General features: G+C 37.3%; 1 protein-coding gene across 1 annotated transcript in view; it reads right to left on the reverse strand.

Moving 5' to 3' along the window:
• Positions 1-1,629: 1,629 nt before the first annotated feature.
• The window catches only part of SLC36A4 (solute carrier family 36 (proton/amino acid symporter), member 4), a gene marked incomplete at its 3' end in the record, with an annotated part of 36,877 nt that continues 24,770 nt past the window's right edge, over positions 1,630-13,736 (reverse strand). Inside the window, exons 8-9 of the mRNA XM_009577099.1 lie at positions 10,692-10,861; positions 1,630-1,799 (exon numbers count right to left, since the gene is read on the reverse strand). Of these exons, the coding sequence (XP_009575394.1) occupies positions 1,630-1,799; positions 10,692-10,861 (340 nt within the window). The remainder of the gene's footprint in view (positions 1,800-10,691; positions 10,862-13,736) is intronic.

Here is a 13,736-nt window from a genome sequence, read left to right on the forward strand (position 1 = left end):
ATTTATAATTTCCTGAAGTTAAACAGGCAAATGTGTTTTTAGACCTATTCACCACAGGCTCCTCTCATCAGACACATCTCTGAAAGCATCTTTTTCACCTGTAAACTCTCGAAACCTTCAGCTGTAAACAACAGTTTGGATCTACAAGAATTTCAGCTTTTCAAATGTATTGTGGTATTGTTACCAGGGCAGTTTATAAGGGGCACATAAAGCACAATAAAGGGTGAGTGGAACTTGAGGGCCTCATGACACCAAGATATGGTTAAGACTGGAGAGTTTACTCGGGTCCTGGAGAGACACTGAAAAGCATTTTGGATCATGAAGCATCTTCATCTAGATGTCTCTCAGGTATTACAAGAGCTATTCATCTGTCCTCAATCTTAAAATCTTAACAGGTTTGCTATGCACCATGAACACTGGAAGCAGAACACAGGCTATATAGTGCTTCAGGAGATTTGCACTTCATTATTCAAGAAAGCTTTTCACATCATGTTTTTTTTAATTTCACATAGCAGATGTATTTTCAGATCAGCAAGTTATTAGATCAACGGTATTTCCCTTTGCTTACTGCAGTAATTAAATTGCACCAACATTAAACTGTTTATCTCAATAGGCTTAACCTTAAAAACGTCTCACTGGATGTTCAAGTTCTCTTTGACAACAGACAATTATTAGCTGCCGTCCAGCACATCAGCCACTGGTCAGTACTCACCAAGAGAAAGGAACCAACAAAAATTAAACTCTACTTTTTCATCAATATTTTCCCCCTAAAAAACAAGTTTGGGCATTTTTTGCTTGTGTGGGGGTTTTGATTTTTTTTAAGGTAAACAGGTCATTTCAGTACAAATGGAGGAGCCAAGAAGCCAGCTTACTGGAAACAATTTTTTGTAACATCTTTGAGCACTTTAGATGTGAGCTGTAAAGACAAACTTCCTCAGTTCATTATCTTCAGGAATATCGATTCCTCGATGAGACCATGCTCCCCATTCCGTGAGCACTGCTGATTACTATTAGTGTCTGTGGTACCTAGACTCACTGTGAGAAAGGCAGGGACACAGCAGGAGGGATGGGAACAGTAGGGGACAAGTGAGAAAAACAAAAGGAGTAACAGACACTGAGTGCAGAGGTGCAAAACTACTTTGGAGCATTATCACCTAAAATAAGTGGCCCTGCATGAACACTCTGACCAGGCATCCATGTTTGCCAGTGCTATTGTATGGATACAGGGCAGCACACCTCAGGCTTAATCCTCAGAAAAAGGATTTCTCCATGAGCAGCATGTACTGCAGATCACATAGAGAAACACTGACATGAAACAGCAATGTGTGTCTATTACTTGAAAACTTTTATTCTAAGAAAATTATTTTCAAGTTGGCAGCTTTAGAGTATTATTGGCAAAAGATATGGTTGTCAAATACTTGGTCACACCTACTAAAAAAAGTGTGGTTAAAATACAAATACAACATTAGATTCATTTGTTCATGACAATCAAAACATACTGAATCATTGAATCAAAATTTCAGGTTTGCTACCCTCTGGAAAAATAAGTAACAAAACATGTATTTAAATAAGCAGGCCCCAACAATGCGTAATAGCAAGCTTTTTTATGGATGTTCTGCACATACTTACAGGTTGAGCAGACTAATAGTGCTCTTGCCACAAGCTCACAGAGTAACTTCCACTTCTGCTCCACTTTGGAGGTGACAGCTGGAATGAGGATCTCCGCAGGGACGTAGTACTGAATCGAATAGGTCACAAAAATCCCAAAGGAGTACAGAATTTTTACAGACTGATATAACCTGTTCAAAACATTTACACATGTTCATGTAAGTTGCAAACTCTTCATTTTAAAAATTAGCTTGCTAATTTTTTTTTCTTTTAAAGAATTTTCTATCATATGACATTTGAGAATTCATTAATGGCTAAGCAAGCAAAGCCCCACATTTCTAATGTATGAATTTACATACCTCGTATGTAAATTCAGAGTATTTAACAAGCTTTAAGGCCTATTAAAACATAACCTGTTCAGAGCTTTTTTTTTTCCCCCCCTTCACTTTAAGGTTTACAAAAATCCCCACAGTTGTTAAGTTGTTAACTAAAAAGACTGGTAAAGTGACTATAATTTTTTTCCCTAAGACTATTTTTGGTTAACAACGGTGGCTTTCTTCTAAAATTGTACATCAAAAAACACATCATAAATATAACAACTCCCTCCAAACAGAAGGAAGGTGTGGACAGAAAGATTATTTGGCTTTTCAGAGTAATAGGTTCAAATTTTGCTCCTGACACGTGCAATGCCAGGGTTTTTCTACTTACTCTGAGAACTCCCTGCACATTAGACAACACAACTAAATCAACACTAGGTCAGCCTCCATGAAACTAAAAATCAGCTCAAACCCCACAAAGCTCTATTTATAGCTTCCAAAACCCCAAGCGTAGGAGTATTCAGTGACCGTGTCCAGGCTCCACAGTGCGGGAAAATAAAAAGAAGAAATCCAATGCTACCGCACGCTCTCCAGCACCCCAGTCTCTCCACAAACTGCGGGTCTGTGCCTACAGACGTGCTTTGAGCCAGAATGTGATTTACAGAGTCCTCACGTAGTAGGCTGAGGGCCACGATGACAGAAAGTAGCCACTACTCATTTCAAGAGATAAGCCAAGACACAGTCAGTGATCAACATTATACCAATTATATTAATTTATTATACTAACACAACTTACTATACTAATAAAAGCCATATTACATGTACAGGATTTCATCCCTCTCTTGCCAAATTATTTCTTTAATAGAGAAGCTGCAATAATGGACAAAACAATACAACAGAAGTATTTTAATGTGTAGGAAACCAAAAATTCAAGTAATCGTGTTTGTGTTTCTTAATGAAGATGAAAACTGATCATGCACTATCATTTTGACAATCAGTCTTTGCTATCAGGTAACGATTGATCAAACACAAAATGGAATATCAGGTTCTTAACACAATAAAAAAAACCTTAGTAACATAAGCACTCACAGAAAAATAAAAATCTGTTTGAAGACAAATAACTGTAATTGTAATCTAAGCACTGAAGTCTCCGTTTAAGAGCAGTGTGGTGATTTTGTGTGAGAAAATCCTAGAGAAGTCATTTTTTCCAGACAGCTTTGATGCCCTTCCTGCATATCAATTATTGCTTCCAAAACTATATGCACTCAGGAAGGCCACAGTTCCAGTTTTCAGAGCCAAACTAGTCATTCTGTTACAAAAAACTAAATGTTACACAGATTACGTTCTATTCTGTTTTAATACCTTGCTATGAAGTTCTCCAACAGAATAAAAAGAGGTGCAAAAATTAGTAATAGTTATGATGATGATGATCACAATCAACTGAAGGAAAAGTGCAAAAAGATACACTACGTGAGGCACTTTCACGAATGGTAGTGGGATTCTGTCCGATGCTCAAAGTATCATTATAGCCACATGGCACTGGGGGGGGGGGGGGGGCGGGGGGGGTTTTTGCGCGCGGGGGCTGGGGGGGGGGGGGGCGAGTGAGGGTGTATTTTCCCAGTAAGCAAAAAGATAACATTATCTGCTTGCAACAGTTATAACTGCCTATGAAACTGCAGAAGGTAAGCATAAGATCTGGCAGATACTGCCAAAATATGTACCCAAAAAACCCACAAAAAATCAGTATCATGCAATCACATATCAATAAACTTAAAGAAGAGCAGGTTATACAGCAGGCAGTTATTTGGGAAAAGAAAATTCCAAATTCACATCAAATATAACCTGCACATTGATAAACCCTTCACAGTGGAAGTAAACATTGGCCATTTTAAAGACCAAAGCCAGTATCTTCCAGATTTCTGCATATTCACAAAGTGTTCCTAACAAGACTTTTCACATTGGGAAGAGGACATCTCAGGCAATTTATTATAATTGGAAGGTGTACCTTCAAGGTTAGAAAATATCCAAATTTGCTTGCTGTCCACACCCTCCTCTTCAAAAGCACTAGGTACAGAACACTGTTAAATTACTGTGCCATGTCAAAAAGGAGTAACACACAACCAAAGTTTAGTGTAGGGTTGTGTCAGATATGAGGTGATGGAAGTATAAGTAATGGCCTTGATATTTAAAGTCAGTAATGATAGGAAAAAACACTGGTTTGTACCAGAATTTCATAGGGTTCATAGCAGTACAACAGAGTACCAAGTTCTACAGCTCCAAATTGTGCCAACCTTATGCCAGTGGTGGATTGGCAGGATACATTACTAAAAAAAAAGAAATTGGAAAAAGAAGGTATGCTCCTGTAGAACCATTTTGATGCAGGAATGTCTTTCTTAACATACAGGACTAGAGCTGCTGTAACTAGACAAACATTTTAGGCATCAAGATAATTTTTTTTTAAGAGACACTATTTTGTTGGAAAGCTACTTCAGGATGGTTTTAAATTCTGTGCCAGACAAAGACAAGCTGCAGTCTTGCACCACTCCAAGAACTCAGTTACATAAAAAGCAAAGTTATCTCTACGCATACTGGTAAAAGGCACAAGTTACATTTTAAGAAGAGGGAAGAATTTCTATTCCCATTAATCTCTTTCCATTCTAGTGTTACTCCACTCTGCATGCCATCAAAGTATAGATAAAAATGTTCAGAAAGTGCAACATAGCAGACAGTTTCTTTATAAACAATATAAAGCTCAGCTACATTTAACTTCTTTTTGCTTAAATTGGTTCAAAATACTCTTTACTATTCCAAAGATACTAACTGACTTCAGATCATCAAGCTTTAATCTTTATGGGTTTTTTTTCAGATCTGTGCTGAACCAGTAAACCCTATCCTGTGAGTAAAGGAAAAGATTATTAGTATTTATCAGAAAAATCAGAGTCATATCAAAGGTGAGGACAAAAAAAACCAAGGAAAAAAATTCACATCTACCCTCAGATAAACTGTATCTCAGTAAGAAATACAATAAAAGCGCTGTGAGGCTCAGGCATAAAATAAGGAAAATATTTTTTTAAAAATGCCTGAATGGGTTGGTAGTCTAACTTCAATACAATTTTGCATGGACTTGTGCATCTTGCTTCCTTACGTATGTTGGAAAATAACCCATATATTGGCACTGTTTTGTCAAATTTTAGATAATAAATTCCTTTTTTTTTTTCCAAGATAGTTAAGGTTTTTTAGATATCATGCTCATGCTCTCATCTCACTTACCTTAACACAGTGCAATCCATTGCTATATGGTTATAGTATTACTGTTTTTTCCTTCATAATCTGTCTGAAGGTTTTCCTACATCTCCAGCTTTTTGTAAACAAAATGTCTGCAGATCTACTCCAAGAGAAGGTCTCAGAGAAATTAGTTTGAGAACTTTTGTTAAGTTCTCAAACAACTAGAGTAAATCTTCCAAAAAAAATGAAGTGTGGACACTTTTACCACTGTAACTTGTGGCTGAATGAACAAGTGACAAAGAATTATCCATGCCACCAAGAGTTTTAAATTTAGATGCATTTTTAATCCATGCTGCATAAACTACAAGCATTTGTCATAGGTCTGCTTACAGCCAACTGATACAAGTTATGAGTCTCTTGGTATGATTTTGATTTGAAGTATGCAAATAAGAACACCATCAAAGGTTTTGGGTAAAGTTTGGTTCATTTGCCATGGGGTGTTATGTGTTCACAAATGAAAGAGGAAATATTTCTCATAAACAACATTACAAAAGATGATGCTGAGCAGACCAAAGCACTGAATGCTTTTTTTGCTTCAGTCCTCAAAAAGAGGTTCAACTGCAACCAGAAAGCACTAAGTATGCAAATAAGAACACCATCAAAGGTTTTGGGTAAAGTTTGGTTCATTTGCCATGGGGTGTTATGTGTTCACAAATGAAAGAGGAAATATTTCTCATAAACAACATTACAAAAGATGATGCTGAGCAGACCAAAGCACTGAATGCTTTTTTTGCTTCAGTCCTCAAAAAGAGGTTCAACTGCAACCAGAAAGCAAAGGCAACTTGCAACAGTAAGAAAAGAAAAAACAGCGGCAAGAGCAAATCGGCCCTTTGTCTCTGTATCTCTCAAAGCCTGGCAGGGGTCACTCAAAGTGTACTCCCTTTGAGTACCATAGCCTGTATCTGTTATTAGTAAATAAAATCCAGCCAGGACTGCTTTTGGTCCCTTGTCCTGTGGCAAAATTTGTATCCATACAGCTCAGCTCTTTCCCACCACAACAGGATGCCTCCATCATCCTTCCTTCAAAATTTTGAAGGACGTGTTGGACACACACACAGTCAGTAATGGTTTCAGTACACTGGAGTGTTTTGAGCAGAGGAATACAGCTGATGAACTTGAATAGCCCTTTCAGCCCAGTCTTACATGCTTCTTATCTCATAACTGCACGACAGTTCATCAAGTTTTCAATTTTTGATGATACCAAAAGACTGCTAATAAAATCAGCTTTTTTATTAGCTGAACAAATACACAGAAGGAATAAAATATATGGGGAAAAAAGAAAAATACACTTTGACTAAAAATACATTTTGACTAGCAGGACCTAAATTATTTGTATCAAAGGTTTGACCATCACTGTACACACCTCAATAAAGCCCCAAAGGCATATTCAAAGGGACAGAAAAACTATTACATCACTTTACATGGTGACATAATGGTGTAGCTAGTTTAGAAGTCACTGCTTTTGTGACATACTCCTTTTTGACTGCTGAGCAGCTTTAAGAAATTTAGAAGAAAAAACAGAGTCGCTTTTCTATCAGCTCTGCATCACTGTCCTTATTCCAGAAGCTTAGATGGATTTTAGCTGGTTAACAAAAACTGACCAGCTACCCACAATTAGCCTGTAACACTCAGGCTTCAGATCATCCCAAACATTTACAAAAATAATTTTTAAAAGATACTCAAAAACAGGATTCAAAGCTTTAAATACACAGTAGTTCAAAGTATCTCCATTACACTAACTATTTTTCTACCTCTACAAGGATTCAAATTTTTCAAATTAGGAAACAATTTTTATATTATTAAAGTGATTTTACTAGTAATTTAATATTATAGTCCAAATGGATAAAGATGGCTCTTTTAAAAAAATTCTAAATCATTCATATGCGCTAAAAGAAGTTAACTAAAGTCTGCCTCTCTTCAATTCTACATTTTAGATTTTGTTGTACCTCTTTTAAGGGGAAAAAATTGGAAACTTGAGTAACAAAACTTGCATATCAATACAGCTAGACCCAATAGGGCATTAACTATGCTAAGCTTCCACTTGAACTAGTACCCTGTAACATCTTGTTGACCTTTAATATGCTATAATATTTGCATGGGTAGTTAACCTTTTGGATTTGGGAAGATAAGACCCCAGCCAAGGACAAAGAAGAAAATTTTTATGATAAGAGTGGTGAGACACTGGAACAGGTTGTCCACAGAAGCTGTGGATGCCCCATCACTGGAAGTGTTCAAGGTCAGGTTGGACGAGACTTTGAGTTACCTTATCTAGTGAAAGATGTCCCTGCCCATGGCAGGGCGGTTTGGAATAGATGACCTTTAAAGGTCCTCTCCAACCCAAACCATTCTATGATTCTATGAGACCCCAATTCTACTAAAGCAGAATTTCCCATAATCTGTATTTGCAGATGTCGCAGGACTTGGTTCGAACTGGTGGTCATCAATTTGAAGTGCATCGAATTGATGCACTTTTTGACTATAAATATGTGCTGTTTTAGGGAAACGGTGCCCCTCCTTGGCTTGGGTCAGGAGGCACCTCGTGACCATGAATAAATCAGATAAACTATACTCTGTGCCTGTGTGTCGTCTCTTCAGTCAGCAACGAACTGAGTAAAAAGATTCGTGTCACTAGGTACTCTGCATACTTCTGAGGATATGGAAAACAATTACTAAGATTTTCGAAACAGCTAAACATAACTGCATGTAAAAAAAGAAAAATTATTTAATGCAGTAAAATAGAATTCTTTGATTCCAGAAATGAGTTGTTGTTAAAGATCAGCAAAAACAAGCTGAAAACTACTCTCTTTTCATAAAGTCAATTTTCAACACATTCTAATTAATATATTAGAATTAATTAATTAATATGCTGAGTGACAATTCGTACTCCAAAACACAATCTAAACTAGAACTGCAACAAGTCTCTTCTCCAAAAGCTCCCACCTAGCAGAATGTCTTTAAGAATATGAGCAGTCCTCTATTTAAATTAAATTTAAGGACTTAACTGGCTTAGGGCCTGTGTATACTTTCTGGCCAATTCATCTGCAAGAATATCAGATAAAACTCAGAAAGCAGCAGAATTTTAATTTTCTTTATCAGGAAAGGCTTATTTTTAAGACAGGGATTTTCCAGCTGGAATTAAACACATAAGCCAAGTCTCACTGCTTAGCTACATTCCAGGCTCTTTCACATGACCGCTTTCTTATAAAAACTCATCCGCTCCTTGCATTTCTCTAGTTCAATCCAGCCATTTACTGGCTTTTTATGTGAGGACCAAATAACAAAATATTGTCATATGGTTCACTGGAAATTTGTTTTACTAGCACAGTTAATTGCACACATTTGCTCATCAGTATTGTATTAGTTAGACTCACAGTACTGCACAGCAATAGCATCGTACATCACAACCCATGGGCATACCACTGAGCTGCTTCTCCTAATTTTGTTTGATGCTCTGGGGTACTCTCCAGGGTAAGAAGAAAACAGATGTCTCTCTTATCTCTACATATGTGCCCTGAGCAGCTCTGAGGTTATTAAACTTCTAAGGCCAATTCTCCACCTTATAGAACACCAGTTTCCATCTCTTTTATTATCTCTTTCTTTGCATTAGGTCTGTGGAGTTACCATCCCTGGAGGTATTTAAAAGACGTGTAGATGAGGCGCTTAGGGACATGGTTTAGTGGGCATGGTGGTGTTGGGTTGACGGTTGGACTCGATGATCTTAGAGGTCTTTTCCAACCTTAATGATTCTATGATTCTATGATTCTGTAAAGCCATCAGGATAAATATCATCTTCTCATCACATCTGCACTGTAGCCAAGAGCTATTTGAAAACTTATATTTGAACAGCCCTGTTAGACAGCAGGGCTGCAGAGTAAAACAGAGTATTACAGCAGAATAAAGTTCATCCTGTTGCTTGCACGAGCGCACTAAAAAGCAACTGAGTGAGCAACCTCACCTCATTCCACATTCCTCTCCCTCCTCCTTTTTTAAGAGCACTTCTCTTAAGGCACAAATAAACCCAGAGCTACAATTTAAAACAGAATTTTTACAAATCATATCAACAACGAGCAATACCATGTAATATTACAAATAGAAGTATATTCCCTTTCAGATGCACCATATAGACAGAATGGATGCAGTAAATGTTTGAAGACTTCTGGTCTTCTTAATTAATATGTATGTCCAGCGGAAGGACACAATTAAATATATATCATAAGCAATATGCCCCAAAAAACAGAACCTCAGGAAAAAACAGGAAAAAAAATCCAAACCCACAAAAACACAAAACGGGCAAAAAACTGAGGCCCAAATCTCCGTTTCAACAATAGCAGTACAAAAACAAAACAAGCAAAAAAGCAACAACAGAGACATGAAAATTCTAGCAACAATTTCATCCTGCAAGACACATTTTATTATCATTTCATGCATGTATCATTGGAATCAGCCAGACAATTAAACAAAACTTTTTAAGAATATTAAAAATGCATAGCTCTCACTGACTCCAAGGAATGAAAATGGAAAAAAAGAGTGAAAAAGTAACACTTGAAAATTAAGAACATTCTTTAAACGTGTTCTTCTCTTTTTCAAAGAGTAAAAAAGGAGTCAGCATTCAGTTCAGCAAAGCAGTTTTTGTTTCACATAATTTGAGTTTTCAGTACTTCAATACGCTACCACAACAGACACCAAACAAGAAGTTCGTGCAAGCATGTAAAATGTAAGACATTACTTGATCAGAATGAAAACATTAAAATACTTTTCAGCTTTTACACTTGTGCCCTGCTGATACACCTAATTTTAGGCCCATCAAACATAAAGGTACTAAAAAAATTAAGAGTTATATTTAAATTAATAGTTACAGTACATATCCACCCATAGATAAATACAGAACAAAATGCATGAGTTGAATTAGTCTTCAGCGCTTCAGCACGTGACATGTGGAGCTCTTGTAGCGTAAAAAAAAAAAAGCTAAACAAAAATTATAATATCCCTGAGACACTGGCAAGCATAAGCTTCATTTTCCTGATAGGAAAAATGGACTTGCATCTGAACTACAAATCTATTCAGCTTTGATTTCTTCTATTCTCGTTGTTTATCTGCTAAACTCAGTGACTCCACTAAAAAAAGCCACTATGTTACCAGGATACCCAGGTAAAACTAACTGGTTTCAGAACTGCAATATAGCTGGTTGCAAACTGCATATTCCCTCCTTCAATACACCTGGAACTAGCTCCTGCTAGAGATGGAATACTTAACTATAAAGATCATCGATCTGTTTCCATATGCAATTCCTTTCAATATGCAAGAAATTGCTGGCTAGGTTCATAACTCAACTGTACAAGGCACAGAGATAGTATATACAGTATACTTACAAAAGAGTTTGAGCATCTATCAATTACAAGCATGACAGCACTGAGGCATGGAACAACCTTTGCAACATTTCTGCCCTCTAGATTACTGGTTTTAAGTCACATATGCACTTACCATATATCTTGTGGCAAGTTTAAAGTTATGCTGCCTTTGATTTCATCCCCAAAGCGCAGATAGCCTAGAGTGGCTAATGAGATATACAAGGTCATGACTATTCCCATGCCAATATTCAGCGCCTGTGGGAAACGCGTGGTGTCCTTCATTCTATTTTCCAATGGGAGTACCTGGAAATAGAGGGAGAATCAATTACACTTTATGTCCTCACAGTAAGACTACTTTCCCCCCCCTTTCAAAGCCAATTTCTGAAATCTAGGTGATGCTATTAATAAAGATTACTCTACAATAATGTTTTACAGCCTGGAAAATCACAATGTTTTATGCACCCAATAGAAACATTCAATTACTGAAAAGCACCTATCTTCGTTGAAAAACAGCATCAGTGTGGAAATATAAAGCAATATTCACAGGTTAGAAAAACTGACAAGAGAAACTTATCGTGCCCAGATAAAAATACACAGGCAATATAAGCAACACGATTTATTGATTTTTTCAGCTGAATTGTTCAGAATCCAAGGGTAATTCTCCTATTTTTATTAGGTATGTCTGCACTGTCAGTCTCCATCACAGACAAACCTACCATGCACACGGTTGACACACAAGCTCATGCTCAGTCTCAGCTCTCCCCGGACAGGAAGCTCGAGTCCATGACTGCCAGAATATGGACCCATGCTCTTTTTCATTTTTCTGAGAGAGATAGGGACAGGCACACTAAGCACCGCTTTTCCTAAACATAGTGCTTTGAGCCTGAACTATAGTCAAGCGAGCTTGCTGGGCTTGCCATCACTTCAAAGTGAAGATACAGGCATTACAACCATTACCGCATGCAGTTTGCTGAAGAGATTGCCTTTTACATGTACTATATAGTGTATAGAAAAATATACTTAGTAAGTTCCAACTTAAGTTTTCAGCCACCAACACAAAATTTCCAGGCAAGGCAGGAAATCCAAGTAACAAGCTCACATGCTGCTCTTCCCACCTTGAACTTCATCAGCATTACAGATCCTTTTATGTCTTCATTAAGACACAAACTGAAGGTACGTGGATGGTCCTAGACAAGCATATTTTCCCCATGTCATTCAGAAGAACTGTACACTCATATCCATATGGGACATAGTTCAAGATTAAAACACCTAATTTTGTATGCCTACATAAAAATAAAATGTCTAAGCTTCTGTAATGAAGATCGCTAACGAAGAGCTAATCAATATAGTCAGTGGAATGAAGACCGCAGTTCAGCTTATCTTTCCATAGACATGCAGGTTATATTTGATTAGCAGTATGACACTGCAACTAAACAAGCTTGTCGTCTCTGGGTAACACTTACGGCAAATCTTTTAGAGGGTTGCCCTGTAAAAGCTACTGTCCATCATATAAAATTGCTTTTTAAATGACTGAATATTTACTATTTTCAATTTAACCAATGTAAATTATGAAGAAAGCAGATTTCATCCACTAATTAACAAACAAATTGGTATTTGAATTGCTGCTGTATTATTTTCTATAGGGCAATCATTCCTTTCCTCCTGGTCACCCATTGATATTCACTCCCTGACTTACCGTTGAGTATCAGCACTGCCAATCCATCCCACGTTGTTATATTTCTCCTACACTAGAAATCCTGAAGAAGTCATTTTATACTTGGGAACAGAGAGATCTCTAAAAAGGTGCACATTTGGAGGCATTTCCAAATTTTTGTTCATCTTCAATTAAAATACATTAAACATCTTAACCGAGGATCCTCTTTATATAAGTCAGAGCCTCCACTGCCAACATTTTTCCTCCAGAAAGCAATATGAGCTTGCACTGTAACTTAGTCTGGTAGAGAATGCAAAATTTAAACCAGGAAGCATTTCAAAACTTAAATCAACTTTTAAGTAATAGTGTTGAGAAGTAGAAAAAATACAAAAGGAGACGTAGCAAGAAGCATTACTTTACTGTCACACAGACAAAATACGTCAATTCCTCTAAATGAATTAAGCTTCTGTGTCTGTACAGTACCTATCAAGTCATCTTTTTATATTTCACATCAAAAACTGCCAGGTAGGACAGATTCTTTTGTTCTCAGTTGCACTCAGATTGTTTTAACATACCTCCTTATTAAGAGCTTTGAAGGATGCAAATTACAGGCAATTTTTCCCTTCATCTGAGTTTTCCCATTCTTGAGTTCCTACAAACAAGTAGCATTTGGGCCTGGACCAGTAATAAAAATGTTCATTCAGCATGTATCTGTTAATTCTCTGGTGATTATAAACGGAATATATTTTCTGCATAAGTTCTGCCATGTTCTACAGCTTCTGGGAATCTTAAAAAGCATAAATTGTTACAGTAAGATCTTATTCCAAGCTCCATTATCTCTGCAGAGCTTTAATGGCAATTGCTTGCCAAGCTTACAGATATCAGGAGTCTCTCAATAACTTCACTGGCCCAGAGATTTGATTTCCAGAGTCTCCAGCATTCATCTCGTACATTCCTGGCAGAAAGAGGGCAATGAACTCAGACACACATGCCAGCCATGAAAAAAATCTCAGTTTTTTCCACCATGACTCCTGGCGGGAAAGGCACCCTTGAGACTGCCTACCCCTCTGAAGGACAGCAAAAGCAATCTGTAGGAGACTACTAATGGAGGAAAAAAATTTCCTGTGGTTTCACAGTCAGAGGGAGCTCAAGTCAAAGACTATGGGACTGTTCATTATGATGCCTTCTTTCACACAAAAAAAAGCCCTCCAGGCTATTCATAAAAATGCAGAAGAAAAAGAAATTTCCTACTTTTTGGCTTCAATTGAAATAGCACAACGTTACATATGTATGGCCATTCTGAAAGAAAGACATTAAAAGAAAAGAGATGTTTATATGACTGCACCAGATTTTTAACAAATAACCATTATCACTAGTGACATTTTGCACATACCTAATGCTTTAGATCAAATGCAGAATAGCTGTCCAGAGAGCAGAGCAGGAGGAGGAGCATGCAGCACCCAGCATTCGGGAGGTAAGTGAGCAGCAGTCAGGAGCCAAAAGACAACACGTGGGTTTTCCTGC

Source organism: Fulmarus glacialis, unplaced genomic scaffold (assembly GCF_000690835.1).
Source record: "Fulmarus glacialis isolate BGI_N327 unplaced genomic scaffold, ASM69083v1 scaffold34090, whole genome shotgun sequence".
NCBI lineage: Eukaryota > Metazoa > Chordata > Aves > Procellariiformes > Procellariidae > Fulmarus > Fulmarus glacialis.